At 42.1% G+C, this 26134-nt stretch overlaps 1 protein-coding gene across 1 annotated transcript; it reads right to left on the reverse strand.

The window, feature by feature from the left end:
* Nucleotides 1-1565: 1565 nt before the first annotated feature.
* LOC308385877 (histone H1.5-like) lies at nucleotides 1566-24868 on the reverse strand (the record flags this gene model as incomplete). Its single annotated transcript, XM_080865071.1, has 2 exons — nucleotides 1566-2140; nucleotides 24833-24868. The coding sequence occupies 2 exons, from the start codon at nucleotides 24866-24868 to the stop codon at nucleotides 1646-1648; spliced, it is 531 nt and encodes a 176-aa protein (XP_080721197.1). The 3' UTR covers nucleotides 1566-1645.
* Nucleotides 24869-26134: the final 1266 nt, after the last annotated feature.

Here is a 26134-nt window from a genome sequence, read left to right on the forward strand (position 1 = left end):
TAAAAGGTTAAATCATCATGCAACCTCGAGTGTTGCTGTCATCTTTCTGCTCCTGTAAAAGGAAACACATGGGTTCATCTGCACCTTTGTCAGGTGGGGGTTAACTTCACACAATCATGTTCAGTCAGTCAGTCAGTTATTTTAAAATTCTTACTCATTCACTCAGTGGTTCCTTCTTTTGCTAATTGTGGAAATTATCATCGCATTCGTTTCCACGCTCAGCAAAACGACGATATTTCAAAAAGAAAAATAATTTAGACTGGATTTCCTCGTTGAATCCTTTTTGGGGGGGACTCTCATTTCCTAATTGTCCCAAATAAGTGGCTTTCTCCTGAGCCCATTTTAAATGTGGAGAAACTCACTTGCAACAATTTTCTTGACGACGTGTAACGCTTTTAATTCCCGACTTGCAGATCTGCTCAAAGAAAAGAAATTCACAAGCAAAAATCAGTGCTTGTTCAAAAATGAAAAATAAAAAATAACAGAGATTATCAAACCAAACTCTCAGTGCACTGTGAAAGTATCAAAATAAAAAGGCCTTGTTAAGTCATGACACAAACTCCTCATCATCTTCACAACAGGAGAAGAATCATCAGCTAGATTCACTCCAAACCAACCATCAACTGCACAACACACAACATAACCCTAATGTCATATTAGCTATGAGTTTAATCACCCGGTCTGTGCTCTTCACTCATTTAAGCCACAGATCTATTTTATTCAATTTTTCCTTTTTCCCTTCATCATAAAACATGTGACATGCTGTCATGCACTTCACAAAAGACGTTTGTTCTGACGTATTCAGAGTTGTGTATCTAAATACAGGATTCACTCGCACATCAAAACAGGAAACTCAGTGTTTTAGAGTCTCCACTCTAACAAACTCCAACACATCTCATTCACTCGTGCTAGAATTCAGTCACCTTTCATTAATCTAAAACCCAATCAAATAATTTGCATATCGGCTATTAACCCACTAAGTTGACAGGACAACAGAAATGCATGTTCAAAATGTTATCACTAAAAGAGAATTTCCCTCATACAGTAAATTTAGTAGTAAACTTGTGCTGCATCAATCAAGCAGGAAGCTTCTCCCAATTTACTATATTAACACTAAATTTATTATCTGATCACTGGTTGCTCAAACCAGAATCTTTTTTCCCACAAAAGTTTAAATTGTTGTCCTGCAACCTAGAGAGTCAATTTTTTGCATTGGATAAATTCACCATTTGATAACAAGTGTCTGCTAAATTGACACTATTTTAACACTGATGAAAGATAACAAGATAATTTTCATTACATGTGTTTGTGTTATTAGGCAGGTTTAATGCATGTCTGTGGAGCTGCATATCCAGCAGAGCATGTTCTTAAAGCTGCCTTTCCTACACACTTCTCTGCTATTATTTAATCATTTCTTAACTAATGTGCTGTGAGTCCACTGGTCTTTGCATCACACGAGGTGACTTGGACAAGATGATAAACAGACTCACACGCTTAAGATGTTGTCTAATCTTCATAAGCTCTCTTGTGTTTGTGTTAGTAGGGTTAATGCATGTTCTGTGTGATTCTGTATATGTTTGTATATGTTTCAGACTCCTTCACAATTTTCCAACTTAAGCAGTCAGTTTTCTTTTTCCCAAGTTTGCTAACCCAAATTTTGATTTCCCACATTTAATAACAAAATTTGTGTTCTCACCACTCTCACTATTGTCCTCTGCCACTTCAATAGTCCAATAGCAGGCAGTTTCTCCTTCAGCTTTGTCCTGTCCCTCCTCTGATGCGGTTGACTTTGTGCTAGTGTCTGAAGTGCTGCCGCTGCCTTCTTGGGCGACTTCTTAGCAGCTGCTGCCGGTTTCTTGGCTTTGGCCGCGGCGGGCTTCTTGGCTTTGCTCTCAGTAGCCTTGTTCATCTTGAAGGATCCGGAGGCCCCGGTGCCCTTGGTCTGCACCAGAGTGCCCTTCGCCACCAGGCTCTTGATGGCGGTCTTGACACGGGCCTTGTTCTTGTCCACATCGTAGCCTCCGGCAGCCAGAGCCTTCTTGAGAGCGGCCACGGACAGGCCGTTGCGCTCCTTAGAAGCGGCCACGGCTTTCACGATCAGCTCGCTCACGCTGGGGCCGACCTTCTTCGGCTTGGACCTCTGCACAGGGCGTGTTTATGATGGAGCTTTTCCGACCACAGCCGGCACATTAAGGGTCCATTTCTTTCATGTAGCTATGGTCGCTAGCCAGCATGCTAGCCGCATGTGGCTTGCCGAGTCACTCAGTCCTTTCTGAACATGTTGACATGCTGCCGCCGCCGAACCTGGCCTCAGATCCAGCAAGCTTAGCGCGCTGATCTCCAAAAGGTCCCGAAAGCCAGAAAGACGTCAAATAAATGTCTCGTTCTAAGAGTTCAAACAAAAACTCCTCTTCACGCCGCCATCTTGCTCGCCCCTCCGTGGAATTCATCCAATCAGATAGGAAGATGGGTTTGCTTTTCTTCTCTGATGCTGTTTGTCCACATTGCTGCTGCTTTGCTGGGACTCTTTGCTCAGGACTTGCTGCTGTCTCTTTATCATGTTATTGCTTTGGAGCTGCATTCCTTGTCTTCAGGGAGGGGTGAGAGCTTGCTTGCTTGTGAGGTTGAGAGACACATGGCACTGTAAATAAGTCAGCCAGAAACTTGGCCTGCATGTTTCCAATGATGTTAAACTATAACTTTCTTCCGACTGCTGCATGTGGAAAATTGATTCAGGTCTGCTTTTCACCTGAAAGTGACAAACTAAGACATTTCATTATTATCATCACTGCTTAATCAACACACATCTCTCTCTCCCTCTGTGTTTTTGTGAACAGTCTTTTCTTAAAAGCAGAAAATGAAATTGTAGTTGTTTTTGGCTGATCAACACAAAACCTTTTTCCTATGATTTTTCTTTTTCACTCTTTTTTTTTCTTTTTTTCGTTACAATAGCTGGTGACCTGCAGAATCACCGCTCTCACTCACAATCAAAGGCAATTACTTTTGCACAGTGCACAAAAACACTGTGATGTCAGACACATTCACACTCACTTTTTCATCTGCATAAATAAACCATATGGCTGGAGATATGTGCCATGGTGATCCATAGGCATGATCACACGTTTATTTAATTATTTTCAACCCAACAAAACAAATAAACAAAAACATGATGCTGATGTTATGAACACTCTACACACAAGTCAAGATGCAGGAAAACTGCTCACGGAAACGCTGCACACTCTCTGTTTCCCCCTCTTTGAGTAGTTCCCAGACAGCTCTTGATCTGATAATGTGTAGCTTGCTCATCAGCTCAGAAAAAAAAACTGCAACGCAACATCACACAGTAGTTGCATGCTCTGCCCACAGCGGCAAAGTCTTACACTTTCATATTCAACACAGCTTCTCCATCATGTACTTTTAGATGTTTCATACACGGTTCAGCATATTAGTTGTTTTCACAGGTGTGCTCCATATCTCAACAATGGCTCATAACAAGACGACAGTCTTTCACACAGGTCAAGTGCCTCTATGCACTTCATTAGTTTAAATATTTGCCTATATCACTTCTCCTCATATGTCATCGTACTGAATTTAAGCAACCACACGCTTAATGTAGATTACTTTTAACAACTATCCACCTCAATTACGTCTATGGTCTGGCACACAGGCTGTTGTCGATCAGGGCAAGCTAAAGAGTTAACATTTTGTGTCAGCTGCCAGGAGCAAAGTCCAGCACAAACGTCTGTCTCCCTCCAACTCACTCTTGGTTGCTTAGAAACCCATGATAACAACAACAGTCGGTGTCACAGACCACGTGTTCTGCTCCGCACACACTCACACAACAACAACAACAACGAGACGACGACGAAGATGACAATAACACAAAATAGGCCTACTCCGGACTCACACCGGACCGCTCGGGACCATGACCCAGTTGTGGGACGCTCACCCACTCGCGCGACAAAACCCAATGAAGGGACGCTCGGGACACACACCCAGGGCGATTTCAAAACCGGACACTCACCGGACGCATGGGACCCTTGGGCGATTTAACCAAAACTTCTTTTCGGGACACTAACCCAGTTATCGCTCCACAAAGCAGCGAACTTCTCAACGCCTCACAAAATGGCGGAGACTGCACAACGACACGGTTATAGAGTCGGCCTCTTCAAACTTACTTGGCGTTGCTTAGCGTGTAATATCACCCTCGAATCCCGCCGATCGACATTCATCGAGGAGAAAGATAGACCGCGAATCCACAGGAACTTCCTGGCTGACGTCAGTCTTTCGGCGTGTCCCTCCTCCCCTCGGTGAATGCGATTCCAGGGCTCCGGCTCGAAGGACCAATTAATGATAGGTTTGTAGCTTGAACCCATCCGCTGGAACGTTGAAGACAATATAATTACACTGCAAAGCAAGACACAAATAGGCAAGCTTCATGTTACTCGTGCACGGGAGAGAACCGGACAAAGCGCCGTCCCTTCGCTTGACCCCAGTTGCTCTCGCCCGTTCTCCCGTACCACTGTTCTTTTATTGAGGTTACATGAATATGCATAAGTTCATTAACATATGACGTCTACATACACACAAAGAGTACCTTGCCTGTGTGTGTGTGTGTGTGTGTGTGTGTGTGTGTGTGTGTGTGTGTGTGTGTGTGTGTGTGTGTGTGTGTGGACTGCTGATCAAAGGGTCAAACATCCTTGGTCAGGGAGAGGGTAGCCTCCCCCTCACCCTAGATGGTTCATCCTAGATAACATGGTGAGGAAGTCCTGCAGTTCATCTAAACAAAGAGCACTTAGACTAGAACAGACGCAACTACGTTAATCCTACCATAAAACAATAAGACACGGTATGACCTCTCATGCTCCCAAAGTGCTGTCTAATACACACAAAGTTTGCAGACTATCAAGGATCAAAACCTCTACCAATCTACAACTAATTACAAAACTCTAAGCATATATAAGTAAATATTTCTAATCATAAATGACAATCAACAATACAAATCTAACAGACAACTTTCTCGAAAACCTTAGACAAAAATGGCAGCTTAGAGATTCGTCTAGAATTGCCAAATACTGACAGGTCCAAACCAGGATTTTTTAGAAGTGGCTGGACAACAGCTTGTTTAAATGAATGAGGGACAGTTCCATTTGAAACACTGCCATTTACAATAGCGAGGATGTTGGGGCCGACTGTCTTCAGCACATCTCTGAGAAATGGCGTAGGTAACACACCCAAGGGGCACATAGTTGGTTTCATGTGCATTATTATATCAGTAAGATGGGATAATGAGACTGCTTTAAATTCGGAGAAAAAGAATGAACATGTAGGTGGTTCAAAAGGACCGTGGAGCTTATCTTTCTTCGTTCTGCTTTCCTGCATTCCTGTCTGACGCCACGAGTGGCCTTATTTAGCCAAGGCTGAGTTTTAAATTTTTGCCATCTACATTTTAGAGGAGCAATTGAGTCCATAATGTTGGTACAAGCATTGTTTTTTTGTTTTAATGCGATCAACATAAAAAATAAAGCTAGAGCCTCAGGACAGTATGTTCAAAATAGTACAAGCATAACATTATTCATAAAACACCGGAAGTTATTTGAAAACTCTGAGGACAAAGAACACACAAACACACAGTGCCTCAGTGATTTGCAAAACTGTTTCACAGATCACAGAACTATATCAGGGTGTCATTTCTCAGGCAGAAATGTAGATAAAAATAATGAAATCCCCAAACAAGTGCAAAAAACACAGAGTCAAGAATAGGTTAAATATATAAATATAATCAATTAGAAACAGTAGCACATCAACATAAAACATATAAACATAAAGTTGGAGCCCGAGGACAGTGTGTCCAAAAGCACAACATAGCTATTAATTCAAGTTATTTTAAAATTTTGAGGACAATGAACACACAACCACACAGTACCACACTGCTCTTTATTGAGATTACATGAATATGCGTAGGTTCATTAACATATGATGTCTTATACTTAAACAGATACAGAGTAGGTGTCCTCCTATACCATAAATCAGTAAGAGAAGGTACAACCTCTCTCATGACCTTAGGATGTGTGTGCATGCCAGAGTGCTCTGGGAGGCACACAGAGTCTTTGCTAACTGCTAAGGATCAGACATCCTGTAGAGGCTAAGCCTATGCTTGAAGCCACTGAGGTGGTCGTTAACCGGGGTGACGCGATGTCACTGGTATGTATGAATTAAGTAAAAAGTCCAATAACCCCAGCAGTACTTATCTTGTCCTTTTTGGTCTTTATTCCCATATCAACTTAACATAACAGCGCAACGGTCACAAACTGTTTGCCTTCTTACAATTAATGACACACCTGACGCCGAGTACGTGCGTCTACCTTAAATACCTTTACATGATCAAAACAGAAAAAGGTGACCTCTAGCGACCACATAAGGTATTAACCCAAGAATGGCTCCTACACATCCTATCAATATGCAATCGATTATACACCGTAAAAAAAAAATCCTAAAAAAACGGTAACATTCCGGCAGCTGGGGAGCCAAAATAATACCATAAAATAACAGTAAATAACTTTCACATGAAATTACAGTTATTTTCAGTAATGACAATACAGTTTGTTGCCCTAATTTTACATGGGATTTTGCCTTTTTCAAATGCTTTTAAACATTAAATTAGGAACATTTTAATGTGATTAAACAATGAAATTACCTATAAACAAGGTCCATGAATGCGGCAATATGAATAATAATACTGAAATGTACAGAAATATACAGTTAACAGTTGGTTTAAATAATAATGGATTGCATTCATATAGTGCTTTTTGAGACCCTCAAAGTGCTTTACAATTCCACTTTATAATTCCCCTCTGGCCATCACCAGTAGGTGGTAGGTGAAGTGTCTTGCCTAACGTTGTCAGTTCGACAACGGGGCTCGAACCTTCTGATTACAAGGCGAACTGCCAACTCTTGAGCCACGATCGCCCTAAATGGCAATAATAATAATAATTATTTGATGTAAAAAAAATTTATAAGAATCATTTTATATATTTTTCCATAGCATTACATTTGAATTAAACAGTTCAATCTTTCAAATAACGGACAAACATTTGTGAATGTATTTTAACAATCTAAATATGCATATGTACAGACAAATACATTTAAAAAAACAAGAAAATTATGTTTTATTACAATACAGTGATTTTACGTTAATTTACATTTGAAATGTAAAATCACAGTCTATTGATGTAAATTTAATGATATTTTAGAAGAACAGTACAAAACTGTAAAATACACAGTAAAATACTTTTATATTACAAATTTTTTTACAGTGTATACCTCTAAGGATATATGAGTATATATTTCTAAGCATAAATGACAATCCAACAATATAAAAGTAACACTATTATTTCAAGTTGGATCCTGATGGGCAGATCAGAGGGATTCATGGTGAACGCGAGCAAAAAACTTGAAGTCTTTCTCCAGTTCACCAAAAATCTGAAATCATTGCTCAAACTCCAGTAACAGTCCCGTTATTTTATCTTTGAACTGCTTCATGTCTACCACACTTTGGGTCATGCACACATTTTTCAAACAGGGGAAGTGAGCTGCATCACCACCAGGGCTGGACTGGGACAAAAAAACGGCCCGGGCATTTTGACTAGCGACCAGCCCACCAGGTATTATAGGAATAGGAATATTCCTATGGTTTTTTTATAGGAAAAACCATAAAGCCTTTGAATGAAAACAAACGCTGTTGTGACAGTGATGTACACTGTCTTGTTGGTATATATGTATCAATCTAATAAACTTAAACCTACAGCATCCTCTCTATTCTGGTATTCTAAACAGTACTTAGCCGAAACCCAAAGACTGCTCGGTCGAGTTAACCTCCTGAACTATCTACAACATATGGTGGAAACCTGAAATCAAGACAGAGAAGACTAAAGGTGAGACATGATCATTACTGAATATTAAAAATAATAAATGACAGATTTAGATATATTTTCATAAATTATTCATTTACCACATCAATAAACAGCATGGCAGGACAAAATATTTTTTTAACATGGCAACCTTTAAAAAGTGAAAGGAGACAGAAAGACAGGTGAGAAAGAATAAAACTTAATTATACAGTATAATGGGACCCTGAAAAAATATTACTATGTACAATAATGGATTTCTATACATTTTACATCAGATGAAAATGTTTGTTGTAAGATTCAAATAATTTTTGGTAAAAGCTAGACATTTTAATTGAGAATAATAAAAGAAAAGTAGTCCTTGTGCCCCACTTTCCCTGTTAATGCCCTACCTGGCCCCCTGGCAAAATTTTGCTAGACCCGCCCCTGCACAGTTACCAGCTGTCAGCTACATAGAAAAAGGATCCTGGTGTTATTTGTCTCTCAGAAACAGTTCATAACTTCCCTTCAACTCATTCATGTCACCTAAAAGGTAAACCTGTTTCTCCATCACCTGTTCAGCTCTGATGATTCAGTAAGGACATCTCCTGGTTTCATCTTCATGTTTCCCTCTCACCACATATCCAAACCGATATCATGACCAGCAGCTTTACAGCTGTGGCTCCAGAAAACATCAGCTGATAGTAGAAATTAATATTACATAAATTCTAACAACAGCTGATCAAGTTTAAACGTGCTGCTGTTGTTTAGCGCGACCTCCTCTGGGTTCCTTGTTCTGGTGCAAAGTGGACAATAAACAAGCAAGAGAGACAGGACTTGCATCAGAAAAGCCGATCATCTGATCATTGATCAGTTTCATGATTGTGGTAGCAAAAGGAGAGGGAGGGGGAGAGGATGAGAGAAGAAGAGACAGCTGACAGCGTAAAGACGCAGAAAAACTCCAGCTTTGTGTCTTTTTCCATTCTAGCTGAAGTCCGGGACAAACTGTGCTCCTTAGGTCAATACGAAACGCGGAATATTTTCTCTGAATACGAGACGATTCGGTTTTTTACGGGACGGTTGGAAACTCTAATAACTTACCTTATAAATAAAATAAAGTTAAACATCAGTAACATCATAGCACCCGCCCAGCAGTATATAAACTCCGTCATGCTAGCTAGTACGCAGAGTTATTGTAACTGACTGTAAAAAGTCAGCATAACGAAAATAAACTCCACCTAAACTTGGTTTATATCTGACCCAGACAGACTGCAGGTCATAAGTTCTCACTTGAAGTTCAGTTCACCTGACACTCGGACCGACGGCCACCTCAGGTCTCTGCTCTTCCTGCCTCACCTTTCCATCATCCACCTGCTGGCCTCCACCACTTTCTAACATTACTGAATCTGTGGAAGCTCCGCAATAGCCACCACCAAACAACAATTGAGTTATTTTTACACATCTCCCAGCATCTGGCCAATCCACCACCTTTCAGTGTTTATACCGTTACGAGAAAAAAAAAAGAAAAAAAACTCATCGGCCCACCGGGCAAATGCCCAGTATGCCCGATGGCCAGTCCAGCTATGATCACCACCAGTGAGCTGCGTCTCCCACAATGACAGCTTCAACTTGAAAGAACGTATGCTGTCATAATACTGCGCGACAACTTTATTGCATCCTTGAAGCTGTTTGTTCAAGTTATTCAGGTGCTCTGTAACATCCACCATAAATGCAAGTTCTGCATCCATTCTGCGGAATGAAATTCTAACACTGGTTTGCCCTTTTCTTCCATGAACTGTTCAATTTTTTTGTTGTAAATCAAAGAAATGACTCAGCATAGCACCTCAGCTCATCCATTTTACCTCAGTGTGGTATTGCAGGCCATAGATGTGGTCTTTTTCTCTGAGAAGGCTGACAAACTGACGGTGATTGAGGCTTCTGGAACAGATGGGATTAACAATTTGGATGACCACCTTCATGACATTATCCATTTTTAATGACTTGCAACACAAAGCTTCCTCGTGCAAAATACAGTGAAAAGCCCAAAAATCAAATACTCCATTTGCAGATTGCGCTTTATCTCTGAACTTGGTTACGGCGCCTGCTTTTTTCCCAATCATTGAGGGCGCACCAGCTGTAGCCAGGCTGACACCGTGGGACTACTCCACTCCAACCCTGTCCAGTGCGCCGACAAGTGCGGTGAAAATAACAGCTGCGGTCGTTGTATCTGTCATCGGCACCAACTCCACGAACTCCTCTGTAACGGTCAATGTGTCATCAACTCCGCGGATGAAAATTGCCAGTTGCGGAACATCTGTAATGTCCATGCCTTCATCAATTGCAACTGAAAACGTAATAAATAACTTTACTTTTTGCTTCAACTGGCTGTCCAAATCCTCTGAAAGATCAGAAATCCTGTTGGCAACTGTGTTTCTTGTCAGGCTGATATTTACAAAGGCCTGGCGCTTTTCAGGGTACACTATCTCCGATGCCTTCATTATACGTTTTTAGAAATTCACCCTCAATAAATGGTTTTGATGCTAGTGCAATTTCATTAGCGATGAGGTAGCTAGCTTTCACTGCATCGTCACTGATGTCTAGGCTGTGAGTAAATACAGACGGCTGTTTCTTCAGACCCACCAACGGTTCATTCACCTTCTCTCTACTTCACTGTCCTTGAAAGTTGTCATATTTATCGGCATGAAGACTCACATAGTGGTGACGGAGGTTATATTCTTTCAGATCTGCAACATGCTGGGAACACATACATACAAACATACAGTTTTCCTATTCACTTTCGTAAATAAATAGGAGGATTGATTGTGATATATGTGATAAGACTTTTAAAGATCCAGATTACCTGAAGGAACACCGGCAGATCAACATTAGAAAAGGGTAGCACGAGTGAAGCTACTGTAAAAAGTGTTTTTGTTATTTTTATTATCTAAATTCAACTTCTTTTAAAACCTCACAAGTGTGTAATCAAAATGCCCACCTTGTTAATTGTCCTGAAAAGCTTTATAAGCCGGACAATGAATCAGTGATGTTCCAGTCTTTCACAGCGATGGTGGTATAGTGGCGAGCATAGCTGCCTTCCAAGCAGTTGACCCGGGTTCGATTCCCGGCCATCGCAGTTGCCACGCGCAGTGCTTTTCAAGCATGTGGACTGCATACTGTTTTACACTAAAAATGTTCTCCGCTCTTTCTGCAAATGCTTACAATGTCAGGCCAGGTGCATTCTTCATCGGCCTCGCTGCTACCGTTTGCTGTGGAAAGACACTGTTCACACAGGCTTTGAGTTCTCATCACTTCATACCTCTACCTTCTTACATGAAACTGGGATTGGACACGCTACTTCTTCATAAAGACACCCAGTCCCACTTTAAATATTGTGCTCAATGTTTGGAATGAAGATAACATTTTACTAACCATGTACTGATCAGCTCTTTGCGGTGGCAAAATCATCAGCTGTGTGTGTTACTGTTCATGCAAACAAGCAAGCTAATGTCAGCCAGTTAGCTTCAACCGCAGCTGTGCTGCACCAATCTCACGGAACTGCAAAACCACAAGCTTTCGCACCAAAGTCATGCAGCTACCGCATTTACAATCCAGCGTGGCCGTTGTTGTGCACATCCTACTTGAAAGATGTGTGGCGTAGGACTTGGAAGACATATGTCTTTCAAGTATGTAGTTACACAGCCCAATGTGGTTGTTGTGGCCGAGCGGTCAAGGCGATGGACTAGAAATCCATTGGGGTCTCCCCGCACAGGTTCGAATCCTGTCGACAACGGTCAGCTGTTTTGCGCCAGTCCAGACGTTGATTTGAGAAGAAGGCATGGAGATCACCTGAGAAGGTGCCAGGAGAAAGAGCCAGGCCTTTGCTTGTGAAAATAGAGCACGCAGAAGCAATGGACCCAGCTATGTCCTGACAAAATTAGGCACATATTCAGTAAACATGGCATCCTTCAATTGGTCTCTTAGCCACCCCACACGTGCCCCCGTGTAGTCGTCCAGGATCCAGTCTGAGTACCGCCAATGACTCATGCGTCTGACAAATGCTCATTGCTTTGCAAGAGGACTGGGATCGGGATTGGAGGCACAGCGGATTTCACCGGGAATGGGACAACAGCAGAAATAGCTTCAAACATCGAACATTACTGCATGAAAAGCACAAGGAGTGCACACATTTCATTGTTTGGAACACTGCTTTTCACTACAGCTCTTTGCATGTAAAAACTTTGCTCTTCTCCACAGCTGGCTGACAGACACGCAAAAGCGCAAGCAAGAGTGGCCACAGACCCACTATGCCGGCCTTTGTACACTCTCTCCATCTAATGATAGAGAGGAAGGATACATTCACTACTTCTAGCCTCCACTATTCAAATTCAGTATTTTCGGCTCTTCATGGCCACTGGCATTTTGGTTTGGTCTTTTTCCTCTTCCTTTTTCTAAATGGTTAATGGCAATATAGACCCCAGCATTGCTGGGTCAGGTATGCCTCTTAGATTCATTAATTGGAATATCAGAGGTATGGGTAACCCTGTTAAGAGATCTAAGGTTTTTACTCACTTGAAACGTCTAAATTCTGACATAGCATTTTTACAGGAGACTCATCTTCACATTAAGGATCATTACAGGTTATATTGCCCTTGGGTAGGTCAGGTCTTTCACTCAAATTTTAATTCGAAGGCTAGAGGAGTGGCCATTCTCATTAATAAGAAAGTTCAATTCTCTTCGAATGGTAGATACACCATTGTTGCTGGTACCCTAATGCAGAAAAAGGTTTTGTTGGTAAATGTATATGCCCCGAATTTTGATGATGCTGATTTCGCTAATAGACTGCTGAGTAACATCCCCTTTCTGAATACACATTTGCTTATCCTTGGTGGTGATCTGAATTGTGTTTTTGATCCAATTTTGGATCGATCTAATCCTCGTAATTTGACTCAATCATCTATGTCTAAAACATTCTCAGATTTTATGAAACGGAATGATTTTGTTGATCCATGGAGATTTCGCAACCCTTCAATCAAAAAAATTTCGTTTTTCTCTCAGGTCCACCAGTCTTATTCCAGGTTTGATTATTGTTAAAATCTCCCAATTCTTTGAATCTTTGGGCTGAAGGAGGGACAATACTCGGTGTATAAATGCTCAATCAACAATCATTTATTTCCATACAATTCAACAGTCAGAGCATTACAACGTCCGGACGGGAGAGATGCTACCAGAGGGTCAGGCACATGTCTCAAAATGGTGACGGGTTGCTCAGCTTTTTATAGTCTCTAGTGGCCCCCAGCTAGTCGTAAAAGCCAAAACATCACATTCTTTCTCTGTTACAGCGCCTAAGTTATGACCTCGGCAGTTGTTTCTCTGCTTTCTGTAAGGTGGGGGTGTGGAATGTGGTCTATCTATCTCCCCTGTCTTTAGACACAGAGTCTCCTGCTTACAACCTTCTCTTCACGATTCAACACTTAAGCATGTCAAGAAAACAGTGTAACACATTCCCAGCAGATCAAGGATACAGAGTGATGCACATTTATCTAATGAACTAATATGTGAATATGTTCTGTTAACTCAAAAGTATAATGAGAACTAAACTACATACAGCTCACACACTCTATATTAAAGGGTATAATGTGATCTACAGCAGTATTCTAATTCAACTACTTTGATTACATATATAAGGTAACATATAATAACAGAATAATCTAACAATTCCCCCTTTTGATCTCTGAAAGAGATCACTTACAACATGCACTCCAGGGTCGCAAGGTCCAGGTCTTCTTGATCCTGAGGCCCTCTGTCCCCCTTTAATGGGTGGACCATCTGTGGGATGACCTCTGTGTTCACGCAGTTCAGATGCAAGCAAAGTTAGATTTACAACCATAACAGCAGTTACAGATGACACTCCCATCACTCCCAATTTTCCCACAGCTTTATTTTGGTGTTCCAGTTTTCCACCCCTTTTTTAATGTCACCTTATACCTTTCAAATGTACTTAGACTAGAACCTCTGTCTAAGGAACTTTTAACCTTTGTTTCTATTGCTGCAGCTACCAGTGTCTTCCAGTTGGGTGATTCTCAGCTTCTTTCTTCGACCTCCGGGGTTAGACCACCCTTTAGTCATTGCACAGTTCTGGGGATTATTCTGCCCCGATTTCAAACAAAGATCTGTGTGTTTTGGGGTCACCGCCGTGTCCCCCTTTTTGCCAAGAGCCTCTCGAACCTCGTTGGTCTGGTGTTCCTGGTTTTCGCCAACCCCTTCATGGTTATTGCTGTGTTTGTGGGATCCATCTTCTCCAGGAGCCCAAACGCCATGACACTTGACCCCAGTTGCTGTCTCGGCAGTCCCTACATCTGTCTCTGCTGTGAAGGGTCCTCACATCTCCGTGTCCCCATCTGGTGTCTCTTCCTTTCTCTGCAAGAGACAGAAAACCAAAACACCTCTCTCCCTAGCCTTGATAATCTAATATTGTTATCCATTGTTGTTCTAATGATTCAAATTTGGTTTAAATGGGGCGATCGTGGCTCAAGAGTTGGGAGTTCGCCTTGTAATCGGAAGGTTGCCGGTTCGAGCCCCGGCTTGGACAGTCTCGGTCGTTGTGTCCTTGGGCAAGACACTTCATCCGTTGCCTACTGGTGGTGGTCAGAGGGCCCGGTGGCGCCAGTGTCCGGCAGCCTCGCCTCTGTCAGTGCGCCCCAGGGTGGCTGTGGCTACAATGTAGCTTGCCGTCACCTGTGTGTGGATGACTGGATATGTAAAGCGCTTTGGGGTCCTTAGGGACTAGTAAAGCGCTATATAAATACAGGCCATTTAAAATATTATGTTCAGACTCTCTGACCCAGGGACTTATTCTAATCATAATCTATGTGTATGTAAAAGAAATCAAAAATTAGTGAACCCTTTCTAAGTCTAGCACATTATAAGCTTAAGTTTTACCATAGCTAAATTATTAAACACAGAAATAACGTCATAAGATGTTCATAAAACCATTGTTTGATGTTTGGACTCAACTCCCCCTTTTTGACACACTCCCATGTGTCAATTCATTGGAGCTAGACAATTAAAAGAGAAGGTTAGTGACATCATATCTCAGAAAGTATCAGAAATTCTTCTCTCGAGTACCGTTGCTCCAGCCTTGTTATCCCAGAGGATCCTCAATCCCGGAAATTTCCCTTCTCCTCATGTAATGAAGTCTGTCATCCTTCCATGCCCTGGTAACTGGTCCATCCAGAGCTGTAACATTTTGAAATGTACATACAACAAGCCAAACCACACCTTGGTCACACCAACCCTTTTCTGCCCTGAAGATGTCCAACGCCATCTTAGTCTGGACCAGGGTTGTAATAGTTTTGCAATTTTCATCAGTTTTTATTTTTATTTAGCTTCGACTTCAGATTTTCAATTTTATATCAGTTTTAATCAGTTTTTACCAATTGTTTGCTAGTTTAGTTTAGTTTTGATTAGTTATAGTTCTAGTTTTAGTTGTGTCTGCAATAATTAAGTGTAGCAAAATCCCAGTCCCATCATATCAGTCATGCTCTTGTGCTTGTCCTTGGGTATTGTGACTATTAACTCTTGCAGCACCGGGTGCTCCTAATTTTGGTTCAAGTGAATTTATAAACTTTGTGAAGGGAATTGACTCCTCTGCACACTGGAATAAACATAATCAACATGATCCACATTTTACTGCGTGTTATTTCACCATCTTATTGATTCAAATGCTCCATCCTTATGTGGTTTGCGACATTATGTTTATCCACTCTGTCTCTAAATGTTTGAAGAATCTTCAAGTTTGGGGTCAAATTTTAAGAATTTGACCATAAGTGAAAGTTATGGTGTCATCACCCCCTTCAGGGCTTACCTTTCCCAGTTTTTGATGATATTCCTCCCTATTCTTTGCAAATACCCCCTGTTGGTGGCGAGAAACTGTTGGTGTGGTCAAGTGGGTGCTCTAGAAACAAACGCTCAGGACAGAACAGTTATCAGTCATGTACTTCATACAAATTTTGCATATGTTTTATTCCATATTGATCCTCTGAGTGTAATGGTACATTTTAATTTGAATTTATCCAAACTAAACACAATATTTTCTTTATTTACTTTGCTCTTGTTCTTTTGCAGTACCACATCCTATCAAATGTCCCTGTCAATTATATTCTACATCTAATAACTTACTATTTCAAATGAGAACCTAAATCACGTGGACCAATGTTCATTATTCCATATCTCTATTCTGAACGTGGCAAGCCATTCATAGGTATTGTTAAATTTTGGCGATTTTCCTCTATAACAATTAATTGACTTTTTTACAGTGGCCTGCTGTGGTTAATAGTAACATATTCCAGTCATGAGTGATATCAATAGTTGTCTCCACTGTAGCATTTGGCATTCCCAATAATATAACATGATACCTTAATCAAAACACAGCTAATATAGCACAGTTTTCTTAATGCAAACATCAGTAACTCAGACTCAGCAACCAAAGTGTTAAGTCTGCAGTTCATACTTATGTGAAGCTAGAGTCTCCTCCTCCAGTCTCTCTTATCCTCCTGCTCCTGCAAAAACAAAACAAAACAAAGCGAAGCATCCACCCTTCTCTTGCCCGCTGGGTGAATTGTTTATTGGCATTTACTAATCCTAAAGTGGGTGCAGTCATTGTCTCAGTATCAAGTCAGTCAAAACTTGTAGTCGTCAGTCCATCACAGTCCATTCACATGCATACCTCCACACACATTCATACCAGATTTTGCTGATAATGGAGTCTCCCGCGCAACCTATTCGAGCCTCCATCACCAGCAAGATGACGTCATCATTTTAAAGGAAAACAATTCCTTGTTGTTTTTTGGGCCGGATTGACTCGATGCAATCCTTTTAGACTCAGAACTTCTCAGTGTTCCCTATAAGTGAATTTCTCCCAAGCCAATTACAATCATGGAGAAGCACACTTTGCAACTGTTTTTGTAAGAATATTTCATAGCGCTTTAAATTTCAATCTTTCAGGCCTGGTTTAAAGAGCTGATTGTTAAATCATGAACTCACAAAATATCACCATATCACCACCGGTGGATCACACCTCTCAGATGTTTTTTCTCCAGTGCACTGTAACAAAAACGAAAACAGACGTAACCAACAAAACACTAATAACAATAACATAAACTAGGGCCCGTTGCAGACATATCCAAGCATAAAACTATCCTCTCTCGCTTACGAGAAAGAGCACAAGCCAAAGCTCACTGATAAAATCAAGCTAGCGCTAAGCAAAACCAAACAATCAACCAGAAATTCACAGGAACATTTTGCTTCCTGCCGGGACAATATTGCGTGGGAATGAGAACCTCAGGTGCCGTAACACCTTTTGTTCCTCCTTGAATCAAATCTCAATTACAGAAAATGCCGTACTCCAACCTAAACTTACACTATTAATTCATCATCTTCACTCTGTGCCACTGTTCCTCATCAGGGCTGTGTGAAGCACAGCAAAGAATTCAGTCAAGGCCTTGAGCCATAAACAGACATCACGCACAGACATTGTTTTCATAACCAAACCGTTTTAGACCTTATTAACTCTACATAAATGCCTTCTAGGTGACATATAACACATTCTAAGTAATCAATGGTAATCCATGGCTCCTCATAAAAATTATGCATTGGGATGTTTGTGTGCAGCATTTTGCATATCAGCATAAGCAAAGCATTCTTCATTGCATCAGCGTGTGTGTGTGTGTGTGTATGTGGATCACTTCTCAGTGAATCAGCATTCCAATGTGTGTGTGTGTGTGTATGTGTGTGTGTATATGTGTGTGTGTGTCATTTCTCACTCACTCAACGAGTGCACGTGTTCATGTGTGTATTTCACTTCATTCTGAATCTGTGTGTTTGGAGACGTGTGTGTGTGTGTGTGTGTGTGTGTGTGTGTGTGTGTGTGTGTGTGTGTGTGTGTGTGTGTGTGTGTGTGTGTGTGTGTTTGTTCATCACTTTCCTGTTCTGGTGTCTTGGGTAAACCACGGCCTGAAGCATGCCCTGGGGTCCTGCCCCCCTCCTTTTCAGTTTGTTTGCGACCATTGCTGCTGCTGCTGCTCAAAGTTCTGTCCGTCCTGGTTCTGACCCCAATTGGGGCAGTCCTTTCTCCAGTGTCGATGTTCACCGCAGGTAAAACCTGCATCTTCTTCTGTGTTTTTTGTCCATTCTGAGGTGCCTTCTGACCTCAGTTACTCCTCCTGTCTCGGTCACGCCCTTTTTGCCGCCCGATCATCCGTGTTGGTCCATCACTGTCCTGCACAGTGTGAATGCAAAGTTATCAAGGTCAGCATTCTTTCGCTCGGCCTTACTTTTCATTCGGGCTTGGCGGGCGTCTCGTCACAGCTGAGCTCTGTCAGCTGACGCAGTCTGGGAATTTTCCCCCGTGTAGTGAAACGGGCCTTAGGTTTAGTGCTCTCCGTCTCGGCTGCATGAGATCACATTCCTGCAGGTCTGTTGACATTCTCAGGTCGTTGTTGTGGGTCCAGCTGTTGCAGCATTTGGTCAGTGTCACGTATGGGGGAGAGCAGGAGTCCAGTCAGCCTCGGCTTTCAGGGCCGGCAAAGCAGCCTGTAATTAAATATGTATAGAAAAAACAAAAACAAAACAAAACAAAAACAAACGAACAGGAAAATGATGTTGTGTTGGCTGTGTTATTCAGAGGGGAGACAACGGGGCCAGGCCCTGTGTCAGCCTTCTCTCCCCCTTTTTTTGTTTTTTCTCTCCCGATATAATCAACTCCTAACCCACCAAGTTGACAGGACAACATGCACCTGTTAAAATTCTTAAGATCATGTTTAAAAGCCCAAAAGGAAATTTTCTTTCATTCAGTAATCACTTGTATCAATCAATCAGCAGAAAACATGTCACAATTTGAATCTTTTAACCCCTAAATTTGTCATGTCTTCACTGGTTGGTCAGACCAGTGTCTTTTTCTTTTAAGTTAAATTGTTGTCCTGCAACCCAGAGAGTTTATTTGTCAGTAATGTATTTATCCTTTAACAACAGATGTATGTTAAGTTTCGCTGCTTTAGCCTTGCTGGAAAATCTTCACGTGTTCATGAGTGTAAGCTGTTTCTTCATTGCGTGTATGTGCATTTGTAGGCAGGCAGGTTAATTTTATCTTTTTCTCAAACTAGGCGTTACCTTAAAAGGAGCCTTTCTCTCAGATTTCTCTGCTTGTGTGTTTTTGTTTCACCTTTTTGTTGTGATGCTCCGGACGCCTTCCCAACCTCCACAAGTCCGTTGGCCCCAAAATTCAACCCAATTTCATGTGCTCTTAAAACCTTCATTTCTCCTCTAATTCTCTCCTCGCTGCTGTCTGTTTCACAGCTGCTGATTCGTGCTGGGTGTGGTTCCCATTACTTATAATTTTGCTTCGGCCGCTGTGCTTGTGGGGGCAGTTGGTCCAGGTCCGCAGCTTCCTGTATTAACACACTAAGAGATTTATTTAATTTCATTTTCATCACATGTTAAACAGATAAGCAGGCAACACGCCTACCTTGACAGCGTAAACTGCACGCCAGTCTCCCAACACATTCCTCTCTCTACTCCTCCACAATTCTCCACTGCACACCTCTCACTATCTCTCTCTTTTCTTTTTTTTTTATTACACCACAGAGTAATACACCCAATTATGCCCGTCTATCTCTATGTGGCTCCAAATTCCCTCTTTATTTTAATTTCACACTCGTCAGGGGACAGGCACACAACAATTTCAACCACTGAAACGAGGAATTTAACCTTTTTATTTCTTTACTAATCTAGACTCAACCTTTGTTCGCAAAATGTGTCTTGTTCTAGTCCGGAATAAATGTGAACCCGCGATTACGCTGCGGTCCCAGTGTTATTCCGTAGCTATGCGGGGGCCCTCACCTCCCCAAGTCACCACCTCGGCATCCGGACGCCGCCGGTCCTGGCCGCGCGTCCACGAACAGGAGGGTCGCCACTCCTAGGGCAAAATTATTTCCACAGGTACACTAGGCATCAACCTTTGATCCTAAAATGTGTCTTTGCTCTAGCGTCCTCCTAATCAAACACATCAACCGTCACTGTCACTGTGTTCAGACTTCACACACAGAAACACACTCAGCGCGCACCTCACACACAGCCAGAGCGCGCCTTACACACACAGCGCCTTACACCATCAGTGAGACACACAGAGAGCGTTCCTCATCAGCGGAAGTTTGCACAGAAACCTCTGAGCTCAACTGTTAGACTCTTCTGAAGCACAACAACCATAGACCAAAATACCCCTTTCTCTGCGCTTATGACCGCCACAACGGGGCAAAATCGCATCATAAAAGTGATGCTTGCATCCCCGAAGTTATACCCGACATCATAAACCAGGTTTTGCTCTATGTACTTCTTGGCAAGTAAAATTTTACTTTGTTTTATGACCGCAGCCCTTAAAAAAAAACTCGACTGACGCCACAAACCACCGTCAAACCTCTATTCAATGTACTAAACTAGCACCAACCACTACTGCACTTCACGGCCGCACCACCGGAACACGGCCGTATCATAAACCAAACCTACGGACGTGTTTCGCTCTCGCGTTGCCAGCGTTCAACCGCACCGTGAGCCAGCATCTGCTTTTCCTTAAATCAACTTCTATTTCATGGCCGGCAAGAGCCAGGACGTAACCGACACCATAAACAAACTTCAAACCTCGACTTCAATGTACTGAACTAATGGCCGCGTCTTCAGAAGAAATTCTAATGTATTATTGCTACAGAAGCCAGTATTTAGACAAAATTAAATGTGGAAGGTAAAGTGGCTGCAACTAGTCCAACGTAGTATGTTATTAGTATCTCGGTAGAAGCAGTTTACTGCAACTAGTCCAACGTAGTATGTTATTAGTATCTCGGTAGAAGCAGTTTATTTAACACACTGAAATTCAGCCTCAACTTATGTTGTTAGTATCTTGCGCCAAAAACCAGACACCGACAAATTTACTGTGAAAATACGTGTAACTCAGTGAACAGATTAATTTGGAAAGCCCAATATGCACATTTGGTATTTATAATACAACAGACTGTGCTTACCTTTTTATTTTTGGACCGGTCCTCTGTTCACCTTGCCTCACGATCTCACCAAAGGTCAAATCTGCACCTCCTCAGCACACCAAAGATCCGGGTCACACGGCACCAAGTTGTTGAAATCTCCCAATTCTTTGAATCTTTGGGCTGAAGGAGGGACAATACTCGGTGTATAAATGCTCAATCAACAATCATTTATTTCCATACAATTCAACAGTCAGAGCATTACAACGTCCGGACGGGAGAGATGCTACCAGAGGGTCAGGCACATGTCTCAAAATGGTGACGGGTTGCTCAGCTTTTTATAGTCTCTAGTGGCCCCCAGCTAGTCGTAAAAGCCAAAACATCACATTCTTTCTCTGTTACAGCGCCTAAGTTATGACCTCGGCAGTTGTTTCTCTGCTTTCTGTAAGGTGGGGGTGTGGAATGTGGTCTATCTATCTCCCCTGTCTTTAGACACAGAGTCTCCTGCTTACAACCTTCTCTTCATGATTCAACAATTAAGCATGTCAAGAAAACAGTGTAACACATTCCCAGCAGATCAAGGATACAGAGTGATGCAAATTTATCTAATGAACTAATATGTGAATATGTTCTGTTAACTCAAAAGTATAATGAGAACTAAACTACATACAGCTCACACACTCTATATTAAAGGGTATAATGTGATCTACAGCAGTATTCTAATTCAACTACTTTGATTACATATATAAGGTAACATATAATAACAGAATAATCTAACATTATTTTTTCATCGACAGAACTCTTAATTCATGTGTTAATTCTTCCGACTATTCTGGTATTGTAATATCTGATCATTCTCCTCTGCTATTGGATGTTCAGCTTTCTACCCATAAACGTAGCCCTCCACTTTGGAGATTTAACTCTCTCCTTCTGGCGGATAAAGAATTTTGTGAATTTATTTCAAGCTCTATTGAGGAGTTCTTGTCCTTCAATCAGGATGATTCTGTTTCATATTCTCTGCTATGGGAGACTCTTAAATGCTACCTGAGAGGTCAAATTATTTCTTACTCTGTCCGTGCTAATAAAAAGATTAATGCCAGCCTTAAAGAACTTATAGCTGCAATTAGTAACCTTGATCAAAGTTATACACTGAACCCTTCTCCAGAATTACTGAAGCAGCGCCTTGATTTGCAAGCAGAATTTGATCTTATGTCAACCAAAGAGGCTGAGCACTTATTACTACGCAGTCGTGGCTCATATTACGAATATGGTGACAAGGCTAGCCGCTTGTTGGCACATCAGTTACGACGTCAGGCCTCCTCGCGTGTGATACCCAGTATTAAACACTCTTATGACAATATTACTACAGATCCCTTGGAAATTAATTCTACCTTTAAAACATTTTACTCTTTGTTGTACAGGTCCGAATTTCCCACGGATAAAGCTAAAATGAATGCATTTCTTCATAATCTTTCAAACCCTGTTATTGGTACTAATGATGCGGGGCAATTGGACTCCCCATTATCTGTTGAAGAAGTATTAAAAGCTATTACAGCTATGCAGTCTAATAAAGCCCCGGGCCCGGATGGGTTTCCAATTGAATTCTATAAAACATTTGGTAAATTGGCACCATTGCTTTTGTCTGTGTTTAACGAATCCTTGGAAATGGGTTCATTACCACCTACTTTCACACAAGCAACCATAGCGCTCCTTCTCAAAAATGACAAGGACCCAACCTCCTGTGGTTCCTACAGGCCATTATCTCTGCTTAATGCCGATGCAAAGGTATTGGCTAAAGTAATTGCATCTCGCCTTGAGGATGTGCTTCCTCGAATTATATCTGAAGAGCAGAATGGCTTTATAAAGGGACGGCAATTGTTTTTTAATACCCGTACACTCTTCAATGTTATTTACTCAAAGCGTCGATCTGAACTTCCTGAACTTGTGATTTCTTTAGATGCTGAAAAGGCTTTCGATAGGGTGGAGTGGGAGTACTTGTTTGCTGTTTTAGAGAAATTTGGTTTTGGCGATAAATTTATTTCCTGGATTCGGCTTCTTTATTCATCCTCTAAAGCCAGTGTTCATACTAATGATGTTTACTCTGATTATTTTGCGCTGGGTCGTGGTTGTCATCAAGGTTGCCCTTTGTCTCCCTTACTCTTTGCCATTGCCATCGAGCCTCTGTCTATTACATTGAGATCTTCTTCTGTATTCAGGGGAATCATCCGTAATGGCATTACACATAAAGTATCATTGTATGCGGATGACTTGTTATTATATATGACTGATCCGGCATGCTCCATCCCTGCTGTTTTAAGTGTTCTGGAGAACTTCAGTTCGTTTTCAGGTTATAAATTAAATTTGGGGAAAAGTGAGTGTTTTCCTGTTAATACGGCAGCACGTCAACTTCAACAGTCTGATCTGCCCTTTCGTCTCAGTCCATCTGGGTTTAAGTACAAGGTCTTGAATAATCACCACCAATTTTGTCTACAAGACCTCACAGTGCCATATCATCCCAACAGAGTGCTTTGCTCTAAGACTGCTGGCTTCCGAGGGGATTTAAAAGTGCAATGGAAGGCAGAGCCATCACTTTTCAGGCCCCTCTCTGTGGAACCAGCTCCCACTTTGTATTCGGGACACAGACACTTGCTCTCATTTTTGAATTAAGCGTAAAACCTTTTTGCCAAAGTCCAATAACTTGAAAGAGGAGCCAAAGACGTCCTCGTCCCAGATTCGTCCCAAGACAGATTCACACCTATTCTCACCTTGTCTGCTGTGACCTGAAGAACTCGCGTGACCATTGCGACTCTCAAGGTGCTAAAAATCACGCAAGAGTTTAAATGCGTGAGAGGCCACACTTGAATAGCAAGTTGATTTGAGAAGAAGGCATGAAGATCACCTGAGAAGGTGCCAGGAGAAAGAGCCAGGCCTTTGCTTGTGAAAATAGAGCACGCAGAAGCAATGGACCCAGCTATGTCCTGACAAAATTAGGCACATATTCAGTAAACATGGCATCCTTCAATTGCTCTCTTAGCCACCCCACACGTGCCCCCGTGTAGTCGTCCAGGATCCAGTCTGAGTACCGCCAATGACTCATGCGTCTGACAAATGCTCATTGCTTTGCAAGAGGACTGGGATCGGGATTGGAGGCACAGCGGATTTCACCGGGAATGGGACAACAGCAGAAATAGCTTCAAACATTACTGCATGAAAAGCACAAGGAGTGGACACATTTCATTGTTTGGAACACTGCTTTTCACTACAGCTCTTTGCATGTAAAAACTTTGCTCTTCTCCACAGCTGGCTGACGGACACGCAAAAGCGCAAGCAAGAGTGGCCACAGACCCACTATGCCGGCCTTTGTACACTCTCTCCATCTAATGATAGAGAGGAAGGATACATTCACTACTTCTAGCCTCCACTATTCAAATTCAGTATTTTCACAGTGTCCTAAAAGCTTCCTGAAAAGCCTTTACACTGTTTTCCAAAACGCTGCATCCAGAGCACAGTCAGGGACTGGAAGGACAGAGTAGATTTCCCCCATATGGACTTCTCTCTTCATTGGCTCCCAATTAAATCCCAAATAAAAATCCAAATACTTGCCCTCACACACAAGGTCTTGAATAATCACCACCAATTTTGTCTACAAGATCTCACAGTGCCTTATCATCCCAACAGAGTGCTTTGCTCTCAGACTGCTGGCTTCCGAGGAGATTTTAAAGTGCAATGGAAGGCAGAGCCATCACTTTTCAGGCCCCTCTCTGTGGAACCAGCTCCCACTTTGTATTCGGGACACAGACACTTGCTCTCATTTTTGAATTAAGCGTAAAACCTTTTTGCCAAAGTCCAATAACTTGAAAGAGGAGCCAAAGACGTCCTCGTCCCAGATTCGTCCCAAGACAGATTCACACCTATTCTCACCTTGTCTGCTGTGACCTGAAGAACTCGCGTGACCATTGCGACTCTCAAGGTGCTAAAAATCACGCAAGAGTTTAAATGCGTGAGAGGCCACACTTGAGTAGCAAAGAAGCTTTGCTGATGAGATTAAATGTGCAGTTGCATGAAAGCACTAGTCTTTTTAGTGATCTACCTTTTGACCAGTTTAGAACCTGACAAGCGAGTAATCACAATGCCCACCTTGTTAATTGTCCTGAAAATCTGTATAAGCCGGACAATGAATCAGTGATTTTGCGTTCTTTCACAGCGATGGTGGTATAGTGGCAAGCATAGCTGCCTTCCAAGCAGTTGACCCGGGTTCGATTCCCGGCCATCGCAGTTGCCACTCGCAGTGCTGTTCAAGCATGTGGGCTGCGTATTGTTTTACACTAAAAACGTTCTCCTCTCTTTCTGCAAATGCTTACAATGTCAGGCCAGGTGCATTCTTCATCGGCCTCGCTGCTACCGTTTACTGTGGAAAGACACTGTTCACACAGGCTTTGAGTTCTCATCACTTCATACCTATACCTTCTTACATGAAACTGGGATTGGACACGCTACTTCTTCATAAAGACACCCAGTCCCACTTTAAATATTGTGCTCAATGTTTGGAATGAAGATAACATTTTACTAACCATGTACTGATCAGCTCTTTGCGGTGGCAAAATCATCAGCTGTGTGTGTTACTGTTCATGCAAACAAGCAAGCTAATGTCAGCCAGTTAGCTTCAACCGCAGCTGTGCTGCACCAATCTCACGGAACTGCAAAACCACAAGCTTTCGCACCAAAGTCATGCAGCTACCGCATTTACAATCCAGCGTGGCCGTTGTTGTGCACATCCTACTTGAAAGATGTGTGGCGTAGGACTTGGAAGACGTATGTCTTTCAAGTATGTAGTTCCACAGCCCAATGTGGTTGTTGTGGCCGAGCGGTCAAGGCGATGGACTAGAAATCCATTGGGGTCTCCCCGCACAGGTTCGAATCCTGTCGACAACGGTCAGCTGTTTTGCGGCAGTCCAGACGTTGATTTGAGAAGAAGGCATGGAGATCACCTGAGAAGGTGCCAGGAGAAAGAGCCAGGCCTTTACTTGTGAAAATAGAGCACGCAGAAGCAATGGACCCAGCTATGTCCTGACAAAATTAGGCACATATTCAGTAAACATGGCATCCTTCAATTGCTCTCTTAGCCACCCCACACGTTCCCCCGTGTAGTCGTCCGGGATCCAGTCTGAGTACCGCCAATGACTCATGCGTCTGACAAATGCTCATTGCTTTGCAAGACGATCG

The sequence above is a fragment of the Rhamphochromis sp. 'chilingali' genome (genome assembly GCF_963969265.1).
Source record: "Rhamphochromis sp. 'chilingali' genome assembly, chromosome: 18".
NCBI lineage: Eukaryota > Metazoa > Chordata > Actinopteri > Cichliformes > Cichlidae > Rhamphochromis > Rhamphochromis sp. 'chilingali'.